General features: G+C 35.1%; 1 protein-coding gene and 1 long non-coding RNA gene across 14 annotated transcripts in view; one reads left to right on the top strand and one right to left on the bottom strand.

The window, feature by feature from the left end:
• setd1ba (SET domain containing 1B, histone lysine methyltransferase a) overlaps nucleotides 1-11531 on the bottom strand; it is a 39555-nt gene extending 28024 nt beyond the window's left edge. For 5 of the 8 annotated variants that reach the window (XM_087269669.1, XM_087269672.1, XM_087269675.1 and 2 more), the window contains exons 1-5: nucleotides 8738-8950; nucleotides 8431-8585; nucleotides 8053-8151; nucleotides 7513-7783; nucleotides 1822-1943 (exon numbers count right to left, since the gene is read on the bottom strand). In XM_087269669.1, coding sequence (XP_087125795.1) covers nucleotides 1822-1943; nucleotides 7513-7783; nucleotides 8053-8151; nucleotides 8431-8585; nucleotides 8738-8798 — 708 coding nt within the window. In that variant the 5' untranslated portion in view covers nucleotides 8799-8950. 8 annotated transcript variants of the gene reach the window in all.
• Nucleotides 7053-12833, top strand: LOC147842201 (uncharacterized). 6 transcript variants are annotated; one of them, XR_015501563.1, is made up of 7 exons: nucleotides 7053-7413; nucleotides 7519-7788; nucleotides 9763-9861; nucleotides 9951-10042; nucleotides 10259-10321; nucleotides 10981-11042; nucleotides 11241-12833. It is a non-coding gene; the product is annotated as an uncharacterized LOC147842201 (long non-coding RNA). The 6 variants fall into 6 exon arrangements; XR_015501561.1 differs by having other exon boundaries at nucleotides 10977-11042; XR_015501562.1 differs by having other exon boundaries at nucleotides 7335-7417; nucleotides 10977-11042.
• The last annotated feature ends 1047 nt before the right edge of the window (nucleotides 12834-13880 follow it).

Here is a 13880-nt window from a genome sequence, read left to right as displayed (position 1 = left end):
GGCCTGGGTACGCTTACATCATCAATGAAGCGCTATTCAGTAAGCGCTTTCGCTCAGCACAGTGGAGATTTCTATAGTTATATTGTTTCAGTCGTTTGGGATGCGGTGAATATTTCGCCGAACAGATCAGCCACTTTTGACGCTCATAAACAATCATAAAGTCCTCGTGCTACAAGTATTAGGAGGTTTGCTAAAGGTGCAGCTGTCATGCAGTGAGGGGTTTGCGTCTTTAATTGCGTCTTTAATACATTCATTGAACAGTAAGAATGATTAATAAACACATATTAAACAGTGCCTTAAAAGTCACGTCTCGTCTTCAGTTTCTGAAACTGAGCCCAAGTGAACCACACTCTGGCACACCTCTTCCAACCGGGCCAGGGCTGGAAAACTGAACCATGTCTGAGCCCGATTCAGAGCACTCACACTTCTCAAACGAACCGAGAAATGTGCCAGGGCACAGTTTGGATAGCATAGTGTGAGTACCCCCCTACTCACCCTCAAGTGATTATAATCCTTAATGAGTTTCTTTCTTCTGTTGAACTGAAAATAATATACTATGAACAAAAATGATATGGAAGTCAATAGTTATGGGTTTTTAACTTTCTTCAAAATATATTCCTTTGTGTTCAACAGAAGAAACTCAAATAGTTGCAGGGTGAGTAAATGATGACAATTTTCATTTTTGAGAGAACTATCTCTAATTCTAGGAGCAAGCCTGGTTAATTTGCATTGGTTGTTGCTCATTTCACATGCAAGGTTTCACCAAATCAAAGACCTGGCCTGATCAGGCAACTTTAAAAAGTATTTTAACCCCTGTTTAAAATAATTTTAGAACAACAACACTGAATTTAATGAAAACCCTAACATGCAATACATTACGTAATGGCTGTCAAATAAAAGGGCAGTTGGCTTTCTGTGCATTTAAAAAACACTTTAAATAGGAGTTTGAAATGACAAGGCATTAAAACTGTACTTGCTGGAGTAACTGAGGAACAAGATGTAAAGACTCCGCCCTCTTCTGTAAAATGGGAGTGGAGCAGAAGCTCATTTGTATTTAAAGTGACGTTAAACAAAACTGAGCATTTCCAGTCAAGTGTTATGAATTATTTTTGTGAAATTATGAGCACAAACATTACAAACACATTCTGAGACAGCTATATTATATGGTATCTCCCATCAAAAAAAAATAAAAGCACATTAGGACCTCTTTAACCATTTACATGCTAATCAAATACATTGTATAAACATTGGTTGATGACACTGTTTTCAATACGGCCCCTTTGTGAGATAATGGGCATAACTGAGGGGAGACCGTTCAAAGTGCATGTTGTAATAGTCTACAGCTCTCTGCTGGTAGCAGTTATTATGTGCTTTTCAGCCGGTGTCCATTTAACTACCTGCTGAACTGATAAACTGGATTAGAGATAAAGACGTTTCTGTTACAAAGGGACACACAGCATGGTGTATGGCGCACTAGTGTTAAATACAATTTCTGTTAAAACTTTGTTAAACAGATCCATATAAATACTTCAAGTCACAAATGATTAAAAACAAACTCCAACACTGCAAGATTAGTAAAGAAAAATACTATTGTTTTGTTAACTAAACCAGGTTATTGTTTTTAAACTGGCTGTACAAACCATCTGAATTATTCTTACCAAAGATCAAAAGATTTGACCTTACAAGTTTATGTTTCTGAATATGTAATACCATGCAATACCAATGCATTATACAAATAATGTCTTTGTAGTAAAATATGAAGTGTTCTAATGTATTGTGTAATTAATGTCAGATGTAATGGAATAATGTTTGGGTTTTTACCATCAGGGCTTCAGCCAAGCTGCGTGGAGAAACATCACAGGCCTCTTCGCCACCGACTGGAAGAGTGAGCGGAGTATAACTTCCATTGATCAGACGCTGGAAGTACCTCTGGCGATTTTCACCTGGACAGATGGATGAGAGCGAACTCTGCTGTGGTGAACATGATAACTCAAACACAACGTGCACTACATCTAAATGAAATACACATGTTGTGACTATTTGTAGGCATCTAGGCATTAAATAGAAATAAAGAAAGAAAGAAAGAAAGAAAGAAAGAAAGAAAGAAAGAAAGAAAAAGGAAACAAAAGAAAGAAAAAGAAAGAAAAAAGGAAAAAGAAGGTCTGATTTAAAAGTAATTACTAAAATGGTATGTTTTGTAAACTTAAATGTTTGTTTACAGCCACATATAGGGTAAAATTTAAGCTTTTTGATTATAAAAACAATAAATACTATACAAACTAAAGGTTTGTGCTTTATTCCCTGTACATTAGAATGTGTTCAATTTAAAACCCAATTTTGTCTTGTGCAAACAATAACAACTGCACTAGGGATGCACAAAATATCGAAGGCCATATCAATATTGGCCGATAAAGGCTATTTTTAATGTTATTGTTCTCGGTTCCATGTAAAAATTAGGTCGACATCTATGATGTGGAAGTCAATAGTTATGGGTTTTCAACTTTCTTCAAAATATATTCCTTTGTGTCTATCTTTAAGCCGATAGATTATGTAATTGTACAGAACTGCCTGCCTTCTTCAAAGTCCGTCCTTTGTGTGGTATTGCTGTGCGTTAATAACTCAGTAAGAAACCATATCATCAAAGACATATTTGATAGTTTCATTGTATATTTGGTTTAAATTGCCTCAGGAAAAATATTTTATTTGTAAACATAATAGCAGCGATGCACACGTGCTAAACAACTCGTTGGGTTGTTTGTAAACTAATATGATTATTTGCTATTATTGCTTCCCTTGTGTTGTTGATGTAAGATTGTATTTAGTTTGATCTGCATATTTATAATGATTATAACGAGCACAAGTTATGTTTATCATGTTCAAAAGAATCTAAAACACCAAATGGAACGAATTTATGCTGCATTTTTTAAAGTAATATTAATATTATCTTATTTAGCTTTTCGGTAGTACGGTGCCTCTGAACTGTCAAAACACCTCTTCAAATGCATTTTGGCACACTACATATTTGTATATTACTGTAACACATTTTATTCAAGAACATTTGAGCTGGTTTCACTTCTTAGTTCTTTCATTTTCATTTCATTTAACATACTTTTTTTACTTGTTTGTTACTAAAGTTCCATTTTGTTATTTAACCTATTATTTTTGTGCAACAGTCAAGTTGCATGTTAATTTACTATGCAATGAAAAGGAAATCATTTATTTTGGCATGCTGATTCAGGTGAATATATCTACATAATCACCTTTCAAATTATTGCTTTGTGCTTTGAGTAGGCTATTTAGTTCATAAGATCAGATTACACTTTTAAGTTTTTAAAATAAAATCAGTTGTTTATTGTATAATATTTTTTACTGTATAAAACATTTTGAAATATTGATCAGGTAATATATTGGTTATCAGCCTCCAAATCTTAAGAGTTATCGGTTATTGAATCGGCTAAAAAATCCATATCGGTGCATCCCTATACTGCACATTATTACCCCGATTTAACGAAAACATACTAAAATGTCATTCAACTGTAAAAAAAAAAAATAATAATAATCTAGGCATATTTAGAATAATTTTATGAAATTAAATTATTATATTTAAAGATCATAGTAGGGCTGCACAATATTGGAAAAAATAAAACACTGCAATACTTTTTTCTTGCGATACATATTGCGAGATTGAGTACATTTTCACCAGATGACAGGAGTAGCACATCTGGAATGAAAAACTATTATTTTAGACTGTGATAAATTTTGTAGTGGAGTGTATCCGCATAAAATGCAATAAATTCATCAAAAGTATTTATTAATACAGTAAAGGAAAAATGCAAGTAAAATTAACTAGGAGTCTAGCAGTATTCAGGTACACAAATTGTGAACAAAAGCATGGCACAATTACAATTAAAGTTTTATATAGTTACAAACAGTGTAATTCTTGTGCCCAAATGATTTACCTGCTTTGAAATGTTCACACAATCACAAGCCCTAAAACACTTGCAAATGACAAACATTTCAGTAACTTTACAATTACATGAGCGCTTTCTCTCCTGGTTAACCATAATCTTGATTCGACATTGCAGATCCTGCAATTTGACTGTTGCAGATGCAAACATTATGATATTGATGCTGAAACATTATAGTGTGCAGCTGTAGATCATAGCGCAGCTACAAAATACTAAATCATTGAAATTTTAAATCTTTAAAGTTTTATACTATACACACTAGGGCCGTTACACTATATATTTTCAGCATTGATGTTGCAATGTGATAATTTGCAATATAGACACTTCGCAAGATTTATGCAATGTTGAGTTTGTATATATTTTTTATCATTCATCTGGTGAAATTGTATTCATATTGCAATATATATCGCAAAATAAAAAATATCCAGGGTATATGCAGGAATCCTAAAGGTAATTTCAATACCTTTTTAAGACTTTTTAAAGACCTTCTCAGAATATTTTAAGACCTCCTCGCCAGTTGGAGTTAAATAAATCAATAGCCCCTTTCACACATACAGACCTTTCCGGAAAAGTGCCGGCAATTTTCCGGAAAGGTTGTATGTGTGAACAGGTCCTTTTTGAAAATACCGGTAAATTCGTTCTGGCTATTTTCCGGAAAGAGAAGTTGTAACATTACCGGCAATTTACCGGAATGCTGCGCTGTGTGAATGCAGAAGGAAGATTCCCGTAATAAGCGCGTGCACGTCTAGAACGTGCTGACGTGAGACGTCTGCTTTAGCCAATCACAACAGTCAGACGCATTTACGTCCGTGCGGTTTGTGAGAATAAAAACCTTTGAATATTTTTCCAGACACATTTAGCTGCTAGAAGTTAGTCAGATCACGTTTATATGTTCTTCTTTATGCCAACTGTGTAAATAATCATCGATGAGATGCTTATGATAAGCTGTTGTTTGTTTACCTTCAAGCTTTGCGTGTGCCTGTAAAACAGCCTGTGAGCGCCTGCACACGCACATATTATGAACATCTCGACATGCGAAAGTGATCCTGCGAAAGTTGGTCACAATATTGATCATCCATGATGAGTTTGTAATTTAGTCACATGTTTACAAATACAAGCGCAGCCGTTTAAAGCTCATTTGTGGTGAATGATGTCAGAATTTACCGGTATTTTGGAATGGATGTGTTAATGCTCTTTTCCGGAAAATTGCCGTAACGTCCTCGCCTGTGTGAACAGCGCTTTTTTGAATATACTGGTAAAGTCGTTCCGGAAATTTTCCAGATATTTACCGGTATCACTGTGTGAAAGGGGATAATAGAGCACAACCATGCAACAGAACTCCGATAAGCTCGGAAGAAACAAAGCTTGAAAGAATAAATTATGCATTTGTTTTCAGCGACAGGCTTCAGCCACTGTTTAAACTCGTCTTTCTCCAACCAGGAGTATGCAAACTTCCCATTTTGCCGTATGTTTCGATCTATGGTTTTGCTACGTGTGGAGAGCGTCACATCACCTTCCTGCATTTGTCGCAAATTATGTGAATTCAAACCGCATGGTGAAACTTGGCCGGGCGCGCCCTGGCTCAAACCAATCGCATGGATCGAGCACGCCGTTGTTAATATTAGATGGAAAACAAATATATTTATGCTTTTTTGTAGTCAAACACTTTGGACAACGATTAAACAAAAGTTAAGACCTCGTAAAAACACGATTAGGACTTATAATACTTTTTAAGAGCCTTAATTTTTTCATTATTGATTTCTCAGCTTTTAATACATTTTAAGACCCCGCAGACACCCTGACATCGCAATCCTTGATTTTTACAATATCGTGCAGCCCGAATACACACATTTTACTAATTTGTCTGCAAATGTTGACAACTTAAAATATGACAATTTATTATGATCTACTGGTATTTTAGACAGTAAGTGCAGATCAGTATAAGAGGATTCATCTTTTACATAACTAAATATGTTACACTGAATAATGGAGGAACATTATTTTACCCACATGATTTTGACAAAAGCGATTTGAAAATTACTTTAAAGCTTTACTTGCACTTTAATATGCTTAATATTAATATTATAATATTAATATGCTTTCTGTATATAAAACAGTCACTTTGTAATTTAATTTGATGCAGGCATGTCTCATCTTTGACCACATAAAAAAATAATAATAATAATTTAAAAAAATATATATAGAATAAATAGAAATTAATCAATAGTAATTGCTCTGCGAAAAAAATATAGCTTAAAGAGGCTAATAATGTTGTCCTTAAAATGGTGGTTAAAAAATTTAAAACTGCTTTTATTCTAGCCAAAATAAAACAAATGAGACTTTCTACAGATGAAAAAAAAACATTATCAGACATACTATGAAAATTTCCTTGCTCTGTTAAACATAATTTGGGAAATATTTAAAATAGAAAAGAAAAGGTCAAAGGGGGTTTAATAATAACAACTATATACATACATAAACAAACATAGAATATCTAACTTGAATTTCTCATATTGTTTTAATGCAATGGCAGTAATTACTGACAAATTATTTTGATTTAAAATAAAGTTATTTTGTAAAATGCTTTGTATATATATTAACTATAAGATAAAGTATAATAATATTCTTATATTACCAATTGTGAGAAAAAAAAATTATATATATATATATATGACAAGACAACTTAAATTTCTCATGCTGTCCAGAACATCTTTTACAGGCCAATTTGTTCAACTTTAGTTGTTTACATAAAATTGTTGTTGTGTTATAATAAAAACATTACAGAAAACTATTTCAGAGTCAATATTATTAAAACCTATTGCAAAAAGAAAGCAATCTCACTTGAAAATAAAAAGTTATTAAAATATCCATTATGTAAAATAACAAGTTTACATTTAACAATTTATAAATACATATACACAACATATGTGACATTAGATCAAATAAGAAATAAGTGTATAAACTATGAAATGAAATCCACATCCCTGGTGATAACAGATGAAAGGGTACTGTCTCTTTAAGAGAGAGGAGAACCCGCTACAGCTGTCATCCTGCCTTTAAGATCTCACTTCTACAAGGTTAATGACCATTCAATGTGCTTGTCCTTCAGTAAAGCGTCTAAATGAAAGGTTTAACGTTACAAACATTTTCAATTGTGTAACTATTATGTTTAGTCGATGCTAAGCACCTTCTTTCTCTTTTAAAACATACATTCTGAATCTAAATACTTGATGATCATTGTTATAGCTTATTATGCTTAAACAAATATATTTAGTGTGTAATTATATTCTAATAACTTTATTTTTTCAATAAACAAACTCAAAGCAAGCACATCAGTTAATCCCTCTCCAGCTGACATGCTGTTTAGTGGTGGTTACCAAGCAACCAACGTAAATTTACGCACGTGACTTGAAGTTACAAACAATCCATTAAAAACTGCAGACGCGTGTGTAATTTAGGAGCTATTATTTCAAATTATAACTTTCCTATTGCTATTAAGTTATATATCCACAGTCTCATAGTTAAACAGTTAATTCTTTCCTACCTTTAGGGTCCAGCTCCACGTGGATGATGTTTCCCATGACAGACGTGTTGTGCAAGTTCTGGACAGCATCTTTCGCCGCCTTGACGGTTTCGAAAACAACTTTAGCTATTCCGAGATGTTTTTTGTTCTTCGGATTGTACAATATTTCCACCTCCTCGATGTCGCCGAACTTCTTGCACATGTCGGTGAGGAATCCCTCTCTGACGTTGTCATTGAGTTTCGCGAACGTGACCTCCTTCGGGGGAACACGGCCGACGTAACACTCGTCGATCTGAGGTAAATAAACCAATAATTAGTACAGCTTCATTTCATAATGCACCCACAGTTATATGTAACAACGGCCTCTCATAGTAGTCCCTGAAAACCGTTGGAAATTTGAATTTAAATCAGATGACAGTTGAATAACGTTAGTTTGAAATTTAACCGAAAAAATAAACGTTTAATCCGTTACGTGTGTGTATGTGTGTGTGTGTGTGTGTGTAAAGTGTAGAAAACACTCAAGACGACTGCACACATGTGTCAAGGGGGGTGTGACTGAACCTTAAATTTAGGAACCGGGAGATCAGTCTCCTTGTACTTAGTCCACAGACGACCGATTCTCGGATCTCGGACGATGTCCACGGGTGACATTCCAAAGCTCTGCAAACAAAAAGAAGAACATTTATACAAACTTTACACGAGTGTACTTTAAACGGCTCAGCCGCTGTCAACAGAACTAATGCAGCACGGCTAACTTAAATAAGCTTGTTTAGTTTAACGATGTTAATAGAGTGTTTGGTAAAGCAAGTTTGGCAGCGGTGAAACTCTTTGATGTGTTGTGTCAAGTGTTTACAACGTATTGTATCTATTGAACGCGCGACGATACACGGGGGTCCCGTGCATCCGGTTCTGGTCGTTATAACGGCTGGTTCCTCTCACCGGCGTGCTGAATTGATGTCCATCGTAGCGGTACACTTTGTGCGAACCCTTTTTCAACGCTGGGTCAATAATCAACTTGTAACTTCTCCAATGATGACTTCGTTTCTCTCCCGAACTGCAGATAGGATGGCTGTTGTCCATTCCGTTCGCCAAACCTAGCGAAGAGATGACAAAACATAAAGTACTCCTCATGATACTGACATCGCAAGCAGTTTATTTGCACACAAACACTACATTGTAAAAAATGGGGGGTTTGAAGCGGTGCCCGAAACAGACATTACAGAGGAAGGAAAAAAAGAGAGCTTACTTGAACTCTGTCTTCTACCGTGATCTTCATTTAGCTTATTTCTTTCTCCAGGTCTGGACATGTTGTGCCCGATCGAGTAGTTTTATATAAAACGGCTTGATCTTGAACGATTCGCCGATCACATTACATGATTTTAAAGATACTGCCTCCTTTTTGCGAGCCAACACATATTGTGTGCCTCTAGTCTGGGGTTTCTGTCTCTTACAATACACCACTATCTCAACCTTCCAGCACATTCGACACGCGCTTTCAAATTATTATTCTGAAGCGTTGAGAAAACGCAGAATTTTTATACGAGCGTCGATAAATCAAACAAATTGAGTTACGTGTGAGAAATGAAAAGAAAGGTGGAATATCTTGCATTTCCAGCAGAAACACGAAGGTTGGGTCCGCGTTGAATCTGCGCGATAGATTTACATGAACGTTAAATACAAGATGGACATGGAGGAGCAACGCTGGGGAAGGTTGTTAAAACTGAATTGGGACACGCGCTGAACGCGCACATAATGTGTTTTAAAAATGAAACGCAGATTTGCATTCGTTCAAACATTTATTTATAAATATGTTTTAGGTGGTGTATATAAATATACGTCTTTAAAAAGTACTTAAGTGACCTTATATAAACAAAACATATAAATGTGTATAATAAAGCTTTTCCGTGTAGCTTATTGTGTTTAAACACCTAATGTTAGGTTTATCTCGTACTAACAGTAGTTGTGATACATTTCTCAATCCGTCCTCAACATTGTTTGATATTCTGCGGTGCTTGGGCAATTGGCTGGTTAACAGCAGTTCCCTCTCTGGCCAATCAGATTGAAGCACCACGGTGGATTCAGCTATTAGAAGCACAGCCTTCAGTTCTTCCTACAGAGAGCAGAAAGAAGGCTGTATGCAGGCGCAGCCATTTTCTCCTACATTGGGACTCAATGGTCAAAATGGGTTTCCTTTGTTCCTAAAGGGATCTAAATCTTGATTTCATCAGCCTTTTATGGACTATTTAATACATACAGTGTTTCTGTTTGCAGGATCTGAGAAGAAGGAAGATGAAATGTTGGATGATATCCCTTTGACATTTTTACACTTTTTTTCTCTTCCTGGAAACCATCTTTGTCCCAGCAAACTAGGTCATGGCACACCCATATAACAGTATTTTATTCTTTAGTCAAATGCTACTGAATAAAAATTTTGTATTTTGATTTACATTACTAACTAGGATGTTTAGAAAAAGAAAGAAAGAAAAACACATGAAAATTGCCAACTGCTTTTAAGGCCCTGCCTTGCTTAGGGCCAATCATTAATCAATAAGTAAGTTTATCTTTGTTATCTTTGCTTATTTAGCTGCAAAATAAATGTTTTATTGCTATTTAAACCAAGGCATTTTATGGCTGGTTTTTCTATTTTTTTTCAGTGCTCCCTATGTGTGATTTTTAGTTTAAAGCCAAGCTTTGTCTTCAGATACATTCAGTTGCATGCTGTTCTCTTTTAAATCTCCATTTAAATTGATTGCTTCTCACATTTCAGCAAACAAGGCAGGCCAAAGAGAAAAAAGGACGATTGGCCTTTTACAAAAATGCTGAATCACAGGTATGGTTGATAGGGTTTGTGGTTGTTTTAATGCTCATCCTAGTTGCGCCTCACTATTTGTAACCCCACAGCAGAATTTTTATCTAAACACATTTTTTTGGGAGAGAAAAAGTACATTTTATATTTAAATAATTATGTGGAATTCACTTCTCTTTCATTGTGTGCAGATTGGGATTGATGTATTCCTGGTTTTACAATGGAATGGAAGTAAATCCCTTTGCTTTTTTTTTAGTAATGTATATCTGACCTTGTGCCAAGGGCAAACCTTCATTTTATAACACTACTAGCCACACAACATCGAACAGAAACTGTTAAATACGACTTTGAACATACATAATTATTAATACACTAGCAGATATATTTACCTTAACATTTTGTTGAAATAAATCTATCAGGCCTATACGATGGAGAAACAGGAAGGTTTTCATTCCCATCTTCGGATCCTTTAACACACTGGCTTTAAAGATGGGGGGGTTGGGTTGCAACGCCTAAAAGGAAGAAAACGACAATAACCATTTTCTGCCGTCTTTTTCGACATAATTCACCATTTAACACACATATCTGCGCAGTCTCCAGCGAGTGGAGCTGATGGAAATCTTGAGGCACTTTTAGATATTGCAATATGCAAACAATGCCTCTCTTTCTCTTCCTGAAGACAGAATGACAAGAGAAATTCACTCGTCCTTCACCACTGAGAGGGATTTCCTTTCTCTTTACGAAGGTAATAGTTTAAACGACCTTATTTCACACACACAAAAAATTGGGAATGTTTGTTTAAACGTTTTACATTTAAAGTCACATTTGCCTTTAAGTACAATTATTGTTTCCTCACTGTGTATTTTTATTAGTTGTTTAAAAAATAGACAGATAAAGGTGTAAAAATTATTCTAAACACCTCTCATTGCTGACCCATGTCCAGGCGACCTCAGAAATAGCCTGTTGTTTAATGGCTTCTCTGCTGTTCTCATTTTCAACATGGCGTCTTCACAAGGACATCATTGTGGAAAGGAAAGCTTGCTGCGCCATTTATGGGCGAGGCTGTCAGTCTGTCGGTTTCTACTGACTTTGCCTTTTAATACGTGGCTATCATTGCAAACAAATCGACAAGATGTGCTCGCTCTTTAAGAAAGCAGGATATTGCACAAAAACTCGCATTCATTTCTTGTGCGTAAAGCGCGCCCTCGACGCTAAGCTCTGGAAACCCTGTGGCACAAAGCACACAGCAGTAATCTGAGAGCTTGGACGCCTGCCGCGAAATGACTGCACCCACCTAACCATTTAAGGTCGGAGAAAGAGTCTCAAACACTGTGTGGCATTTCAATCAGCAAGTACAAAGGGAATATCCAGTCCTCTGTGCTCTCTCTCTCGTCCCCCTTTCAAGAACATTCGGCGCAGTTTATTCGCCAGCCATTTCAAAGGAGCATTTGACGTGATGCATGCAGGATTTGCGCATTGCTTATAGCTTTCTCAGATCTTCTGCTGAATTTATCACACTGTTGCAACACATACCGGTATGTGGTATGCAAATCGTCGTGTGTTCGCACAATTTATGGTAGTGTAAATCTTCTCAGTTTATTCGGATATTATTAATTCCCAAGTAAATCATCAGTGGAAATTGATTTTATTTCTTTTTATTTTTTAAATCTTTATTTCCCCTTTTTCTGTGCGTTTTGGGTCGACGCCAATTCCAATTTATCAAGCAGACTTGTATTGCGCAAGGAAACGCGCCATCTGTTTTCCGCGGTTAGGATTCACGCTTGGTCTCTGCATGCACACCATTACTATTCTGTCTCTCTGCCATAGTCTAAAGTAGGACTGATGTCTGAATATACTAGAAAAGAAGGACTGGAGACGTGGTGACCGAGGCTGAAGTGGGTCATGAGGCCATTTTAGTGCTGTTTAATTAGGAAAATCCTCTTTATTTTCGTATCCTCCGAACGTAAGCTGTTTCTAAGGGCAGGACAGAAGGGCTAAAACCAGATCATCAGTTTATATATTTTAGCTAGTTGCGTTTTTTCTCTTTCAACTCTATGTATAGAGATGTGCGCTTTCATTTCTGTTCTGGATAGCTGGAGAGGATCTTCGACATTAATCATAGGCTATAAATCTCATAGATCTTTAAGTAGGCTATATTTTTATTTTATTGGGAACAATTCCCAGCACTATAGCAAAAAAAAAAAAAAAAAACATTTTTTAAAAGTATTCTGTAGGCTTTTTTAAAATAATTTTTAAAACGTTATGGAAACATGTGAAATATTGCTTAATGTATACCATGTCTGTCTTTATTGTCTATTAATGCCATTTTAATGTCAATCCACATGAAATCCGAGGAAAAGCAGCTGATCCATACACTGTTCTCATTTGCATTTCTCACGGTGGGTTTTTCTCTTATTTATTAACTATAATAAATGTGGATTGTAATCTATTTTGTGTAGTATGTATGCTTGCAATAAAATGCTGCACTGACCTGCTTTTATATCGTAGCCTAATAAAGACTTTGTGCTTGCATAAATGAGGTCTTGTATTTATTGACAGCTGAGTTTGCTTGTAGCCTTCTACTTTCTTGCATCTTCACCCAGTTAGTCTTTTCCTCGAAGTCACATTGTTTTATTATTATTTAGCTGATGTAAAACAACCAAAAGGGCCCATATGGCGAAAAACAGACACGTCCGTTCATCACTGCTGTAGGCCGCATTTGTCCTGTGTTAATGGATTAATGCGCTATTTTGTACCATTATAATTAACTTACGTAGAAAATAAATGGTGGCCTTTGTAAATAATTGAAGCAGTTTCTCTCCGTTACCTGGTTCTGAATCTGTCAGCTGAAGAGTTATGTGACGAGAAGTGATAATATGACGCCTCCTATCTGTGAGGAATGAGAGCAAAACAACATTTTATTTTTCTGGTCTCTGATTGGCTGTGACGCTCTGGGAGAGACGCAAACTGCCACCCATTGGCCACTGGTAAAATAAAAGAAGCTGTTTATTATTTTCACAGATCCCTAGAGGTTTGTCTTTCCTGCCTATAACAGCGCCCTTTTTATTTATTTATGCTTTTATTTTTTTCCAAGAAAATCTCATTGAGATTAAAGGAAATCACTACCTAGGGAGTTCTGGCCAAGATGTTTAATACTTTAATAATTTTAAGATATTATATATAGATATATAATCGGCCTCCTAATCGAAATAACAAGATTCAATTCACGCTGCAATAAATGGTTAAAGTTACATTTAGTTCTATCTGGATCTAGATGTTATTTTAAAGAGTTTTTCTTATAAAAAAAATTATTATTTATATATATATAATAAAAAATAAATAAAACAATTAAATCGTTTATAGTTTTTTATTAATCTTATTTTAATTTAAGTTGTTTTACTACATTAAGTAACTCAAATACAAAAAAATATGTTTTGTATTGTATTTACTATATATATATATATATATATATATATATATATATATATATATATATATATATATATATAGTATTTAGGTTAAACTGTAGTAAAATAACTTACATTAAAATAAAATTAATGAATTTTTTTACAAACGTGTTTTA

This window comes from Danio rerio, chromosome 10 (assembly GCF_052040795.2).
Source record: "Danio rerio strain M-AB ecotype USA chromosome 10, GRCz13ab, whole genome shotgun sequence".
Classification (NCBI taxonomy): domain Eukaryota; kingdom Metazoa; phylum Chordata; class Actinopteri; order Cypriniformes; family Danionidae; genus Danio; species Danio rerio.
Note: the sequence above shows the minus strand (reverse complement) of the source record. Positions and strands in the feature narration are given on the sequence as shown.